The 16,154-nt window shown below is 57.4% G+C and overlaps 1 protein-coding gene across 1 annotated transcript; it reads left to right on the forward strand.

The window, feature by feature from the left end:
* The first annotated feature begins 685 nt into the window (after positions 1–685).
* Positions 686–14,181, forward strand: LOC144951626 (casein kinase II subunit alpha-like). Its single transcript, XM_078881917.1, is given in 13 exon segments — positions 686–2,381; positions 3,717–3,828; positions 6,518–6,619; positions 7,157–7,207; positions 8,270–8,329; positions 8,517–8,600; positions 9,406–9,516; positions 10,337–10,438; positions 11,302–11,402; positions 11,786–11,934; positions 12,393–12,488; positions 13,992–14,056; positions 14,058–14,181. Coding segments are annotated over 13 exon segments (1,254 nt in total). The 5' UTR covers positions 686–2,211; the 3' UTR covers positions 14,109–14,181.
* Positions 14,182–16,154: the final 1,973 nt, after the last annotated feature.

Genomic DNA, 16,154 nt, shown 5'->3' on the forward strand with positions numbered 1-16,154 from the left:
AGTCTCGCAATAACAATCTGCCTAAGTTACCGGACCAACATGTGCCGGGCTGTCCGGCTCTCCCCCTACCCAATATGGCCACCTGGGTTGTGCAGGGGCGGGGCTTACGTCACCGTACCAACATGGCTCCGAGCTGTCCGCCTCCCTACCCAACATGGTTGGCTGGCGGGGAGGGGGTCCTACTTCACCGGACCAACATGGGGCACTGAGCTGTCCGGCTCGTCCCTACCCAAGATGGCCGCCCGTGGCGGTGGGCAGTTGCGGGCTAGGGCGGGGAGATGGGCATGGGGGGGGGGACGAGATGGGCGGGGGGAATGGGCGGGGGGGGGGTGTGAGAGAGGGGGTGGCGGTGCCCACGTCACCGTACCAACATGGCTCCGTCCCCCCCCCTACCCAAGATGGCCGCCCGTGTTGGCGGGGTAGCGAGGTGACGTCACCGCGGCGGCGGCTGAAGAAGAAGAAGCAGCAGAGGAGGAGGAGGAGGCGGGAGGGGAGCAGCAGTCGCAGCAGCAGCAGCAGGAGGAGGCGGAGAGGGTCGAGGGCGTCTCTCGTCCATGTTGAGGCGAGGCAGCGGGGGCAGCCGCGGCTGAGGCGGCCGACACCGGGCAGCAGCAGCAGCGCAGCACGGGGGTGGGGGGGGGGAGGTGCGGGCAGCACAACCTGCCCGGTGGGGTGGTAGGGAGTGGGGGTGGTGGTGAGGTAGGCAGTGGTGGTGTGATAGGGAGTGGTGGTGAGGTAGTGCTGGTGGTGGTGGTGTGGTAGTGCTGGTGGTGTGGTAGGGAGTGGGGGTGGTGGTGGTCGTGGCGAGGTAGGCAGTGGAGGTGGTGAGGTAGTGCTGGTGGTGGTGGTGTGGTAGGGGGTGGTGGTGGTGAGGAGTGGTGGTGTGGTAGGGAGTGGTGGTGATGGCGTGGTAGAGAGTGGTGGTGGTGAGGTAGAGAGTGGTAGTGTGATAAGGAGTGGTGGTGGTGTGGTAGGGTGTAGTGTGGTAGAGAGTGGTGGTGGTGTGGTAGGGGGTGGTGGTGGGGAGGCAGCAGCAGCAGCCGCCGCCGCCACATCACGGAGTGAGCGCGGCGTTGTGAGTGTGAGGGTGGTGGTGTGAGTGAGGGTGGTGGTGTGAGTGAGGGTGGTGGTTGTTGGTTGTTGGTGAGTGGTGCAGGCTGCTGCTGGTGGCGGCGTCAGTGAGAGTGATGGAGCGCCCTGGCGCCCTGTAGCCCACGGCGATCAGCCATTGGCTTCACCACCACCGCCTGTTGTTGTTGTCGTCGTCGTTGTCGTGATCGCCGTGAGAGTTTCCATGAGTCTCGAGTCTGGTGCCGCGGTGGTGGTGGCCGCGTGAAGAGCGGCTAGTTTGGGGGTTTCGCGATAGGCCCCGCGAGCGTTTCTTCGTCTTTTTATTTTTACTGTCGCCGAGGGGAAGGTGGTGGTGGGTGGTGGTGGTAGAGAGTGGTGGTGGGTGGTGGTGGTGGGTTGTTGAGTGAGGGGTCACTCAGGTGGTGGTCTCGGGGTCACTGAGCGAGGCAGGTGGCGAGCGATCTCGCCTCGTGGTTAACTGCGCCAACCCCAGGGCCACGCAGCAGCAGGCGGGGGACTTCGCCACCGTCGAGGGCATCGCTGATTGGGTCGGTAAATCGAGCCACTTGGGGGTAGTGGTGGTTGGTGGTGCTAGTGGTGGTGGTGGGTGGTTGGTGGTGCTCGTGGTGGGTGGTGGTGGTTGGTGGTGCTAGTGGTGGTGGTGGGTGGTTGGTGGTGCTCGTGGTGGTGGTGGGTGGTGCTAGTGGTGGGTGGTGGTGGTGCTAGTGGGTATCCAGTTGTGGGCTTCACCGATTGGTCACCTTCCAGGGTCACCAGTTGACCCCATTCGGCGTCGTTGGTGACCCCCCCGCCCCGCCGCCGTCGGCCGAGGCCGAGAGACGGGGGCCTTGCTGGGGGCTCTGTCGGTCACCCCGCCTGGCCACGCGTCGGTCCGCCACGGGGTCGCCCGTCTCGTCGCTCGGCCACTTGGCGAGGCACCAAGGCCACCGGTCGTGTCAGCGGCTGGGACACATTCCCCGCCTGCCGGGGAAGTCCGCGGGTGACCCGTCGACCCGTTCGCGGCCTCGTCTCGCGGGGGCCCTCCCGGGCCACCGGTCGCATCGCCTGTTCGGTCATTCGCGGGCCCCCCTGTTGGGGTACCAGCTGCGTGCCGGTCTCGAGTGCCGGTCGCGTCTGGTCATGTCGGGCGGGGTGGTGGCCGTGGCTGGCGGTGGTGGCGGTGGTGGTGGCGGCGTGGTGACCGCGGGCCCAACGGCCGTGGCCTCGAGCCGGGCCCGTCTGTACGCGGACGCCAACACGCACCGTGCCCGCGACTACTGGGACTACGAGGCCCACGTGGTGGACTGGGGGTGAGTTTGGCGACGACGTGGAATGATGATGATGATTGAGGTGGTGGTGGTGATGCATGGAGAGCGGTGGTGCAGCGGTTAGTGCTGCGCTACGAACGTGGCTACCCGAGTTCGATTCCCGCTTACGGCCACCAACACCACCAGTGACGATTATCTGAACCGGCCCTGGGCCTCCCCTAGGTCGACTCGACCTCAAATGAGTACCTGTTGCGGTGCGTAGTTAACATCGCCACTGGGGAGACAAAGGCGGCCGGGCGTGGTGATGGCCACCCACCCCCTCGTGTGCCACAGTGGAGGCCTTCACAGGTGCTAACAGCATTTGCCCCAACAGTCTGTTAAGGCTACACGGGGGGGGGATCCTTTGGCGATGTAGTATGTATGTTTAACTTCTTCCACACCGTACGTCGCCAACGGTGCTCAAGGGAGGTGGGGAGGGGTAGGGTTGGCAAACTGGTGGCGATGCTCGTGGTGGTCACGCGTTGCGCGCGTACACATCCACGCTGTGTGCCAGGATTTAAGTAAAAAAATACAAACATTTATTCGGGTTGCTGGATGAGCAGAGGCTCAAACCGCCAGGCGGAGAGCAACAAACAGCACTGTTGTGATAGGTCACACACACACACGTGTGTTGTGATAGGTCACACACACAACACGTGTGTTGTGATAGGTCACACACACAACACGTGTGTTGTGATAGGTCACACACACAACACGTGTGTTGTGATAGGTCACACACACACACGTGTGTTGTGATAGGTCACACACACACACGTGTGTTGTGATAGGTCACACACAACACGTGTGTTGTGATAGGTCACACACACAACACGTGTGTTGTGATAGGTCACACACACAACACGTGTGTTGTGATAGGTCACACACACACACGTGTGTTGTGATAGGTCACACACACACACGTGTGTTGTGATAGGTCACACAACACAACACGTGTGTTGTGATAGGTCACACACACAACACGTGTGTTGTGATAGGTCACACACACAACACGTGTGTTGTGTGTGTGATAGGTCACACACACAACACGTGTGTTGTGATAGGTCACACAACACAACACGTGTGTTGTGATAGGTCACACAACACAACACGTGTGTTGTGTGGCCTATTACAACACGCGTCTGTTTGTGTGTGGTCTGTCACAGTGCTGTGTGCGTGTAAGAGGCTGACGTTTCTGGCAGTGGTTCTTCTTCAGGGCTGAGAGGAGAGGATGATGAGGTTGGGGGGGGTGTGACTGGTCGAATGGCCGGGTCGGGCTGCTCGTGTTGACGTTCGTGCGCTGTGGCTTTTTGGCGTTTCGATCGTCCCGCGTGGCTACAGGAACCAGGACGACTTCCAGCTGGTGCGGAAGCTGGGACGGGGGAAATACAGCGAGGTGTTTGAGGCCATCAACATCACGAGCAACGAGAAGGTGGTCGTGAAGATCCTCAAGGTGGTGATCCCACTCGCTCACTCGTTCGCTCACTCATTCACTCGTTCGCTCACTCGTTCGCTCACTCATTCACTCGTTCGCTCACTCATTCACTAGCTCGCACATTCACTCACTAACTCATTCACTCGCTCGCTTATTCACTCACTAGCTCATTCACTCACTCGCTCGCTCATTCACTCACTAGCATGCTTATTCACTCACATATACATTCATTCACTGGCTCGCTCGTTCACTCACTAACTCGCTTTCATTTATTGACTAGTTCGTTTGCTCATTCAATCACAGCTCGCTCACTCATTCATTGGCTCACTAACTTATTCGCTCACTAGCTCGTTCACTTATTCACTCACTATGTCGTTCACCCATTCATTTACTCAACTCATTCACTAACGCATCCCCTCATTCAATCATAAATTCACTAGTTCAATCGCTCAATCGCTTGCACGTTCACTCATTTGCTCATTAATTTACGAATTCACTCGCTCCTTTGCTCACTCAGTCAGGGGGGGGGGGGGGGGGGTTCATAATGGCCGTGTTGGAAACACTGAGTCAGCGCCGCTGAGAGACCCAGGTTCGAGTCCTGAGTGTGGGTTTAGCGAATCTTGGGAGGTTTGTAATGGCAAATGGCAAAAACGCATTGAGGCAGCAGCGCTTGAGATACGGGTTCAGCCCGTACCGCCTCCGGATCCCGTGGGGTCTTTACCGCGGTGCAGTCTGTCGAGTACCCCCACAGTATTCACTTGACAACTCCCTTGTTAGTGTTTTGCGCGGGGGCGTCTCTGCGGAGATTTGGCGGCAGAACGTTCGCAAAAAACACAGGATCCCCTAACCGCCGCTGCGGAAGAGCCCTTAAGTTCGGCGAGGCTTTCCTGGGTAAACAAACGCAGGTTTAATTAAATGGTGAGTGTGTGTGCGCGTACGCGTGTACACGCGTATGCGCACACACACAAAGACAAAGGGGGACATAGCCTTGACAGACTGTCGGGGCAAGTGCTGTTAGCGAGTAGCACCTACGAAGGCCGGCACGGCACACGAGAGGGTGGGAGGCCAGCACGGGGCAGCGGTTAGCGCACCGCACTCTAAACCCGGTGACCCGAGTTCAATTCCTGCTTGTGGCCAACATCGGTAGCTAATACCTGAACCGGTCCTGCGTCTCCCCTAAGTCGACTCGGCCCCAAATGAGTACGAGATGCGGTGTGTGAACATCGCCACTGGGGAGACAAAGGCGGCCGGGCGTGGTGCTGGCCACCAACCCCCTAGTGTGCCGTGCCAGCCTTCATAGGTGCCCTAGCAGTCTGTTAACCGTTTCCCATTCCGATGACGTACCTGTGTGTGCGTGTTGCGTCATCGGAATCGGAAGAAAAAGGCCGCGCGGGAGGGAGTGTGGCACGGTTCGGGAGGGAGTGTGGCACGGTTTGGGAGTGTGGCACGGTTCGGGAGGGAGTGCGGCATGGTCTGGGAAGGAGTATGGCACGGTTTGGGAGGGAGTGTGACACGGTTTGGGAGGGAGCGTGGCACGGTTTGGGAGGGAGTGTGACACGGTTTGGGAGGGAGTGTGGCACGGTTTGGGAGGGAGTGTGGCACGGTTCGGGAGGGAGTGTGGCACGGTTTGGGAGGGAGTATGGCACGGTTTGGGAGTGTGGCACGGTTCGGGAGGGAGTGTGGCATGGTCTGGGAGGGAGTATGGCACGGTTTGGGAGGGAGTGTGACACGGTTTGGGAGGGAGCGTGGCACGGTTTGGGAGGGAGTGTGGCACGGTTTGGGAGGGAGCGTGGCACGGTTTGGGAGTGTGACACGGTTTGGGAGTGTGGCACGGTTTGGGAGGGAGTGTGGCACGGTTTGGGAGGGAGTGTGGCACGGTTTGGGAGTGTGGCACGGTCTGGGAGGGAGTGTGGCACGGTTTGGGAGGGAGTGTGGCACGGTTTGGGAGGGAGTGTGGCACGGTTTGGGAGGGAGCGTGGCACGGTTTGGGAGGGAGCGTGGCACGGTTTGGGAGTGTGGCACGGTTTGGGAGGGAGTGTGGCACGGTTTGGGAGGGAGTGTGGCACGGTTTGGGAGGGAGTGTGGCACGGTTTGGGAGGGAGCGTGGCACGGTTTGGGAGTGTGGCATGGTCTGGGAGGGTATGGCACGGTTTGGGAGGGAGCGTGGCACGGTTTTGGAGTGTGACACGGTTTGGGAGGGAGTGTGGCACGGTTTGGCGCCAGCTATCGTAGAGTGGCGGCGGTCGTGTTTGCTACGGTTCCGTGCGGTGAGTAACGACATCGTTAAAGACAACGGCGCTGCTGCTGCTGCTACTGGTGCTGCTACTGCTGCTGCTGCTGCGCCTCTCTCAATAAAATTAATGCCGAGCCGCTCGCACGTTCCGAGATTCAGCGGTGAACAGGGACACCCACCCTGCAACTTGCAGACGTCTCAGAAGGGTGAAGGCTACACAGAAGATCTTCTGTGTGCGCGTGGGTCTGCGTGTGTCTGCGTGCGTCTGCGTGCGTGCGTGTGTGTGGCCTTCATAGGTGCTCACTAACAGCACTTGCCCCAACAGTCTGTGACAGGCTATACGGGTGAATCCTTTGTCTTTGTGCGCGCGTGTCTTTGTGCACCTGGCCTGGCACAGGTGCCGTGGTGACGTCACCGTCACTTAGTGGTGAATGGCGGGTGTTGGTATTTGTGTCTTTGTGTGCCCGCGCACAGCCGGTTAAAAAGAAGAAGATCAAGCGGGAAATCAAGATCCTGGAGAACCTGAGGGGAGGTCCCAACATCATCTCCCTCGTGGACATCGTCAAGGACCCCGTGGTGCGATGCACGGCCCTCCGCTCGCTCACTCGCTCGCTCGCTCACTCGCTCGCTCGTATAGACTGTAACAGACTGTAGGGGCAAGTGCTGTTAGCGATGCAGCACCTATGAAGGCCGGCACGGCACACGAAGGGGGTGGGTGGCCAGCACCACGCCCGGCCGCCTTTGTCTCCCCAGTGGCGATGTTTTTACACGTCGACCTGGGGGAGGCCCAGGACCAGTTCAGATATTCGTGACCAATGCTGATTAATGACATAGCTTGCATTGTGTGTTGTTGTGCGTCGTCGTTTGTGCGTCGTGTGTTTAAACTGAAACTAAACTATTTTTTATTTTACCAGGTCAGGCCCACCGAGCCGTATAGCTCTTTTTCAGAAGTGACAAATGATAGCTCAACGAAAGTGACTTGACATGTGGACATTTATAGCAGCAGGCAAATACTCTAAACGTGTGCATTGTATGTGGCGTCGTGTGCGTCATGTGTCTGCGTGTGTCGTGTGTGTGCGTGTGCCGTGCGTGTGCCGTGCGTTTTCTCCGCAGTCCCGCACGCCGGCCCTCGTGTTCGAGTTCATCAACAACACAGACTACAAGGTGCGTGCCGAGACATATTGCCACCACCACCGCCACCACCACCACCGCCACCACCACCACCACCGCCGCCACCGCCACCACCACCACCGCCACCGCCACCACCACCACCGCCACCACCGCCACCACCACCGCCACCACCACCGCCACCACCACCGCCACCACCACCACCACCACCACCACGCATGTTCTCGTCAGCGGCCCGCGGAAGCTTTATTGAACGTCGCGCGCTCCACCCGTCCCGTTGAGGCGGACCGCCCGCGCCGTGACTCACGCAGAGAAGATACGACACGAGCAGCACCTCGCCGCAGGGCGGAACGTCGAGTTTCCTGTCGCGATCCACTGCCGACGCCGTGTCGTTGAATCGTGACGCGTCTGTGGCGTCGGGAGTCGCGTCGCTACGTGGGACTCGCCGCGGAGAGAGGGTTCGACCCCCGACCCTGACGACGCCCGCTGTATATTCGGAGTTTGTGTGTCTCTCTCTCTCTCCCTGTGGTGGTCGCGTGGATTTTTCTCCGGGCACACCGCTGTTTCATGTCCACGATGAGAATGGACATCACGCGTATTCGGCTGCTATCAATTTCCACACGATGTTGACGAGCCGCTTCGTGAGCTGTCATTTGTGGCCAGGTCGCTTCTGAAAAAGAAACAATAGCTCAGTGGGCCTTACCTGGTAAAATAAAATATAGTTTAGTTTTATTTGTATATTTTATTTCAAGTGATTTGTCTACCTTTCTCCAGTCGTATCGTGTTGTTGTAGTGTTTGGTGTTGTCACCTTCTGAGCCCGTGCCCCTTACTGGACATTGCGAAAAAAGAGCTTCATGGCTCATCGGATTCCTCCAGGATAAATAAACATTCCGATCGCATTCGCGACACCTCCGTGGACACGCCACGTGATCTCTGGCCGATGTCTCCCCGGCTCAAACGAGCCAACGACGACGGCCACACCGCCCGCTGGTGACCTCTCGTGTCTGGGGTCGACCGGCGCCCCGCCTCCTCCTCCAGTCCAAGAAAACGTTCCGAATCCGACATTAATAGGCCGCCGATGATTTGTTTTGTTTCAGCAACTCTACCAGACCCTGTCGGACTTCGACATCCGCTTCTACATGTACGAGATCCTCAAGGTGAGCGCCACGACCTTCAGCCCTCGCCCGCCGACGGCCGGGCCTCTCCGAGCGCTCGGGAGAGAGGAAGAGTTTTGAGGGTCTGGAGACGTGGGTGACCGGTTGAGCTGACCGCGTGCTTGTGTGTGTGTGTGTGTGGGTGCGCGCCTGCCTGCGTGCGTGTACGTTCCACGTCGGGTATTGACAGGCTCTGGATTTCTGCCACAGCATGGGCATCATGCACAGGGACGTGAAGCCTCACAACGTTATGATCGACCACGAGAGCAGGAAGGTCTGGCGCTCCGGCGAGACGCTCGCTCGCACACGCACGCACAGACGCACGCACAACAACAACAACCGCCATTCGCCACTAAGTGGCGGTGACGTCACCACGACGCTTGTGCCAGGCCATGTGCACCTTGAGGCTGCCACGTGAAGTGTCGAACGCCCGCTGGCAGGAGGTCACGGGGCAGACCCAGCAGGTGCCACGGGTCGACTGACTGAGATTACCGAGATGACCGGTAGATGCACCAGCTGTGCCCCCTACTGCGCCAACTTTCTCTGCTTTAGCCACCCGGCGCTTGGTTGTTGTGAGCGTCGCTCCTCTGCCCTCAGTTGTTGTTGGAGGGCGACCGCCTCCCCTACAGGGGCCTCTCTTTTACTCTCAGCGTGGCCTCGCCCCGTCCCGGCCACGCCCCTCTCTGGAACCTACCGGCGGGTTCCTGAGGCTTCCCGATGGGCCCCCCTCTGTGACCCCCTTTGTGACCTTTCCCTCAGATGTCCCCCCTCTCGTGTCTAACGTGGCCTGCTGACGTCAGTACAGCCGTACAACGCAGCTACCCTTTTTCGCCAGCAGCCAGCACTATGCCACTACACACGTACACACACACACAGACGTGCTTAAATAGACAAAGATCAGCCGTGTGGCCTTAACAGACGTTTAGGGAAAGTGCTGTTAGCGAGTAGCACTGATGAAGGTCGGCACGGCACACGAGGGGGTGGTGGTGATGACGACGGTTGTCGTATCGATGATGTGGTGGTGGTGGTGAAGGTTGCCGTGACAATGACGGTGGTGGTTGTGGCTGCTGTGGCTGTAGCTGCGTCTCATTGACTGGGGACTCGCTGAGTTTTACCACCCGGGCCAGGAGTACAACGTGCGCGTCGCCTCGCGCTACTTCAAGGGCCCGGAGCTGCTGGTGGACTACCAGGTGAGAGCAACGCACACGTAGCGTACACACACGGCGTACACACGTAGCGTACACACGTAGTGTACACACGTAGCATACACACAGCATAGACGCAGCGTACACACAGCATGGATGTCGCGTACACACAGCATAGGCGCAGCGTACACACAGCATGGATGTCGCGTACACACAGCATAGGCGCAGCTTACACACAGCATGGATGTAGCTTACACACAGCATGGATGTCGCGTACACACAGCATAAACGCAGCATAGACAGCATACACACAGCATACACACACAGCATAGACGCAGCTTACACACAGAGCATACAGCATAGACGCAGCACGCACGTACGTATGCATACATATCTTCCGCAGCGTATGTAGCCAACCGTGCACCCACGGTACACGCAATATGCATGCAGCACACACAAACATACACGCACACAAACATACACGCACACGTAGCATACACACACACGTAGCATGCACGCAGCCCGCCCACACACACACACCACTACCCCCTCAGAGGTGCTCGCTCAAGGCACTTTCCCCAACAGCCTGTGTAGGCTACAGGGTGGGGGGGGACCTTTGTCTTTGTTCCAGACACCACTGACGTCAGTTTAACACGTAGGAGACTTTCGCAATCTATATTCATAATGCAGTTTTTTTGGAGTTAGATCGTGTAAATACGTGCCAATTCGTCACTAGTACAGCACTAGTGTGTAGTGTATAGTGTAGTGTATAGTGTAGTGTACTAGTACAGCACTACACCGGTGTGTTGGAGAGCCAAGCCACAGCATTTACAATCTGACGTCCCCGTGAAATCCCCCTTCCCAGATGTACGACTACAGCCTGGACATGTGGAGTCTGGGCTGCATGCTCGCATCCATGATCTTCCGCAAGGAGCCCTTCTTCCACGGACACGACAACTACGACCAGGCACGTGCCCCGCAAGGCCACGGCTCGTGTCTGTAGGCCACGGCTTTTCTGTCTGTATGGAGTGCTTCTGTCTGTAGGCCAGGGCTTCTGTCTGTATGGAGTGCTTCTGTCTGTAGGCCAGGGCTTGTGTCTGTAGGCCAGGAATTCTGTCTGTAAGCCAGGGCCTGTGTCTGTAGGCCAGGGCTTCTGTCTGTATGTATGGAGTGCTTCTGTCTGTAGGCCAGGGCTTCTGTCTGTAGGCCAGGGCTTGTCTGTTAGCCAGGGCTTGTCTGTAGGCCAGGGATGGTCTGTATGGTGTGCTTCTGTCTGTAGACCAGGGCTTCTGTCTGTATGGAGTGCTTCTGTCTGTAGGCCAGGGCTTCTGTCTGTATGGAGTACTTCTGTCTGTAGGCCAGGGCTTCTGTCTGTATGGAGTACTTCTGTCTGTAGGCCAGGGCTTGTGTCTGCAGGCCAGGGCTTGTGTCTGCAGGCCAAGGCTTCTGTCTGTATGGAGTGCTTCTGTCTGTAGGCCAGGGCTTGTGTCTGTATGGAGTGCTGTCTGTGGCCCAGGGCTTGTCTTTATGGAGTGCTTCTGTCTCGAGGTCAGGGATGGTCTGTAGGCCAGGGCTTGTGTCTGGAGGCCAGGACTTGTGTCTGTATGGAGTGTCTGGAGGCCAAGGCTTCTGTCGGTAGACCAGGGCTTCTGTCTGTAGACTGGGGTATGATGTCTCAACCATGGCTTGTCACAAGCTCAAGACTTAAATTATCAGACCACACCTTCTGTCACTGAATCAACCGTTAATCAACAAATAAAGTGTGGCAGTAGACCACACCCCGTGTCACCACCAGGCTCATTCCCTGTGACTGCATTGCCTGTGCCACAGCTGGTGCGCATAGCGCGGGTTCTGGGAACAGAAGACCTCTTCAACTACATTGACAAATACAACATCGACCTGGACCCGCGATTCAACGACATCCTGGGCAGGTGCGTGTCCCTGTCCTCTGTTACATACAAAAAGACAAAGATCCCCCCCGTATAGCCTCGAACAGGCTGTCGGGGCAAGTGGTGTTAGCGAGTAGCAGCACCACCTATGAAGGCTGGCATGTCTCCCCCGCGACAATGTTTACACACCGGACCAGGTACTCATTTAAGGCTGAATCGACCTCGGGGGGAGGCCCAGGACCGGTTCAGATAAACATGACTGGTGGTGTTGGCCATGAGCGGGAATCGAACTCTGGTTGCCGGGTTTGTAGCGCAGTGTGCTCACCGCTCCACGGGGGATCTTTGTGTTTTGTGGTGGTGGTGGTGGTGGTTGTGGTGGTGGTGGTGGTGGTGGTGGTGGCGGAAATGGTTGGGTGGCGGCGCAGGCACTCGCGCAAGCGCTGGGAGCGGTTCGTGCACAGCGAGAACCAGCACCTCGTGAGCCCGGAGGCGCTCGACTTCCTGGACAACCTCCTGCGCTACGACCACCAGGCGCGGCTCACGGCGCGCGAGGGCATGGAGCACCCCTACTTCTGTGAGACCCCCCCCTCTCTCTGTCTCTCTCAGACTCGTAGCTACGTAGAGGTACACTTGAGAAACACAGAGATACAGAGGCACAGATCTACATAGAGATACCTACATAGAGACAGACCCACGTGGAGATACGAATAACATGGAGCACCCCTACTTCTGTGAGACTGTTGGGGCAAGTGCTGTTAGCGAGTAGCAGCACCTATGAAGGCCGGCACGGCACACGAGGGGGTGGGTGGCCAGCACCATGCCCGGCCGCCTTTGTCTCCCCAGTGGCAAAGTTTACACACCGCACAAGGTACTCATTTGAGGCTGAGTCGACCTAGGTGTTGGCTGCGAGCGGGAATCAAACTCGGGTTGCCGGGTTGATCGCGCGGCGCACTACAAAGACAGAGATACACAACACAGACACGAATAGTGTCCGTCTCACCACGTCGTCCCTGTGCGTCCGTCTCGTCTCAGACCCCGTGGTGAAGGAGCATGGCCGCAAGGGATCGTCTGCCGGCCTCTTCAGTAGCAGCAGCGGCGGCGGCAGCAACGTGCCCAGCAACGTGGCGGGTACACGGCTCACACGCGGCTCACGTGCAGCTCATGTGCAGTTCATGTGCAGTTCACGTGCAGCTCACGTGCAATTCATGTGCAGCTCATGTGCAGCTCATGTGCGGCTCACGTACGGCTCACACGTGGCTCGCACACGGCTCACATGCAGTTCACGTGTGTGTGTGTATAGGTGTGTGTATATCTGTGTGTATATCAGAGGTCGCAAACGGGTTTTGATTCCTTACTTGTACCTGTACCCGGCCGCACCAGGGTCGCACCGGGTATCGGGTAGGGTACGGGTATCGAGTACCCGATTGCAACCTCTGGTGTATATCTGTGTGTGTATCTGTGTGTGTGTGTATATCTATGTGTGTGTGTATCTATGTGTGTGTGTGTGTATCTATGTGTGTGTGTGTGTATATCTATGTGTGTGTGTGTGTATATCTATGTGTGTGTGTGTATATCTGTGTGTGTGTGTATATCTGTGTGTGTGTGTGTCTGTGTGTGTGTGTATATCTGTGTGTGTGTCTGTGTGTGTGTATATATCTGTGTGTGTGTGTGTCTGTGTGTGTATATCTGTGTGTGTGTGTGTCTGTGTGTGTATATCTGTGTGTCTGTGTGTGTATATCTGTGTGTGTGTATATCTGTGTGTGTGTATATCTGTGTGTGTGTGTGTGTGTATATCTGTGTGTGTGTATATCTGTGTGTGTGTATGTCTGTGTGTGTGTGTGTATATCTGTGTGTGTGTGTGTGTGTCTGTGTGTGTGTATATCTGTGTGTGTGTGTGTGTATATCTGTGTGTGTGTATATCTGTGTGTGTGTATATCTGTGTGTGTGTATATCTGTGTGTGTGTATATCTGTGTGTGTGTGTGTGTGTATATCTGTGTGTGTGTGTGTGTATATCTGTGTGTGTGTGTGTATATCTGTGTGTGTGTGTGTATATCTGTGTGTGTGTATATGTGTGTGTGTGTATATCTGTGTGTGTGTATATCTGTGTGTGTGTGTGTGTGTATATCTGTGTGTGTGTGTGTGTATATCTGTGTGTGTGTATATCTGTGTGTGTGTGTGTATATCTGTGTGTGTGTATATCTGTGTGTGTGTGTGTGTGTATATCTGTGTGTGTGTCTATAGGTGTGTGTATCTGTGTGTGTGTATATCTGTGTGTGTGTATATCTGTGTGTGTGTGTATATCTGTGTGTGTGTATATCTGTGTGTGTGTCTATAGGTGTGTGTGTCTATAGGTGTGTGTATCTGTGTGTGTGTGTATCTGTGTGTGTGTATATCTGTGTGTGTGTATATCTGTGTGTGTGTATATCTGTGTGTGTGTATATCTGTGTGTGTCTATAGGTGTGTGTGTATCTGTGTGTGTGTGTATCTGTGTGTGTGTGTATCTGTGTGTGTGTGTATCTGTGTGTGTGTATATCTGTGTGTGTGTATCTATAGGTGTGTGTATCTGTGTGTGTGTGTGTATCTGTGTGTGTGTGTGTGTCTGTGTGTGTATCTGCGCTCTCCTCCTGCAGCCATCAACTCTCCCCGCGGGAGCCTGACGGCCGTGGGCTCGATGCTGTCCCCTGCTAACGCCGCGGGGGGGGGTCCCCGTGACCCCCGCCACCGCCATCGCCGGGGCCCCCCAGTGACCGATCCCCGGGGGACCCCCATCCCCCCACCCCCCCCGCCCCTCCCCCCCCACCGACAAGATGACACGGACACGCGCACACACACAGAGGACGATCGCACGCCCCCCCGCGCTGTCGACCGGGAAACAAAACAACGCAAAGACTCACTCGGCGGTGGGGAGGAGGTGGACGGAGAGGAGAGGAGGTGGACTGAGAGCAGAGGAGGTGGACGAAGAGGAGAGGTGGACGAAGAGGAGAGGTGGACGAAGAGGAACGGGGCCTCTCTGTGCCCGAGGGCGAGTGGAGCACCAAGCCACCACCACCACCACCACCACGCTCCGAGCCGGCACGCGGAACTGCTCTCGAATTTTGTCCGCGGCGCAGATTCGGCGCGAAGCCGCCCGCGGTGGGGGTGGCGGAGGGGGGGAGGGGGGCGTAGAGGAGTCACCGACCTCGTCAGTGACTCCTCTACGCCGGTCAGCCTGGCAGAGAGCATCGGAGAGTTTGAGAGAGAGAGTTTGGGGGTATCTGGGAGAGTTTTGAAGGGGTTCTACCGGGGGGGGGGGGGGTGGGGAAGTATGGGGGAGAGTTGGGATGATCTGGGGAGAGTATTGGAGAGCTTGCAAGTGTTGCAGGGAGTTTGGAAGAATCTGGGAGAGTCTGGGAGTGTTTGGAGAGCCCGGCTGGTGGCTTTACCGTCATCGTTGCGCCGAGTCGACTTTGGAGTTGGTCACCCTGCACCGTGGCTGGGCCCTCGCTGTGGGTCGCGTGCGGTTGGGGGGACGGCGCGTCCACAGAACATAGTGGGAGTGGGACGAGCGGGGGGGGGGGCGAGGGGGGTGGCGTCATCGCAGCCGTGTCGGAGGCGTAGAGTTTGCAACGTCGTGAGAGACTGGGTTCGCATTTGGGAGTCTGCCGTGCGTGGTGAGACCGGCTGCTCCCAGCGCGGAGACTCGGTCTCAGCCCGGTCTCCGTTGACTGCACACAAAGCATCGTTTTGTCGTTAAATTGGGCTAAATTCCAGCGGTTGAGAGCTCACAGGTCGGCGTGCGATGAACACGCGTGTCACGACGCGTGTCGCTACTCGCGCGTGCAGTGCTCCAAGACGTTTCCCCCCCACGTAAAGGAGGGCAGCACGAACAAACACACAATTGGTCAGTGTCGTTATTGTTTTGTAAACCTCACGCGCAATGTAAGCCGGTCTTGGCCAAACGTCTGCAAGTGCTGAAAAATTACGAGCAGAATAACAACGATGTATTATTGTTATTATTGTGACTCCTTAGCAGGGCGTATGGAGAGGCTGCCCCCGTAGGCGAGGGAGTTTACTTGAAGCAGCTTCGGAAGCGGCTGCTGTAACCCGCTCCCGCCCGGGCTCGCCGTTACTCGCAAGCTGGTAAACGACCGCTCGCCGTTACGAAGGGAGGGGGTTAAAGTGTCGGCGATGGAACACAAACAACCACAAACGATATCGGGATCGTGGTGGAGCTTGGAGGCAGAATTTCAGCGGTGAAAGTGAGGCTGAATTGATTCGATTTGGAGCGAGGCCAAGGTGTTGAGGTTTGGAGCTTACCAGGGTGAGAAGTCTACAAGAGACCAGGATAGGGGAGTCTCATTCGTCACCGTGATCTTAGGGTTTGGTGGTCATCGAAATGACAAACGCAAAAATAAAAAAACTCTATCGCCCCGGGGAATCGGAAATGTTCCGAACGTGACGCCGAGTGCGGTGTGCTTCCCCCCGGCTCCTCCTGCACCGCGGTGCCCCGACTTGAAATCTCCACCGGATTGCCTCCGCCGACTCTCACCGGGACGCTCTGCCCACGGCAACAACGCCTCTCCGTCACGCGCGGCCCCCACACCCCCTCTCCACCTCCGCCGTCCTCAATCCGCTGCTGGATGGACCCCACCCCCCACTCACCCCTTGCGCCGTGTTGGTCATTCGGCCACGGGGGAATGTTTGGCCACGCTTCCCCCGGCTGGACTGTTGGGGTCAAAGCGGTTTGACCTCAGCGACGGCCGTCCAATATTGCCCCGGTCACTGGAGAGGTCGTGGGCCGTAGTGCCGCGTGA

Source organism: Lampetra fluviatilis, chromosome 63, assembly GCF_964198595.1.
Source record: "Lampetra fluviatilis chromosome 63, kcLamFluv1.1, whole genome shotgun sequence".
Classification (NCBI taxonomy): domain Eukaryota; kingdom Metazoa; phylum Chordata; class Hyperoartia; order Petromyzontiformes; family Petromyzontidae; genus Lampetra; species Lampetra fluviatilis.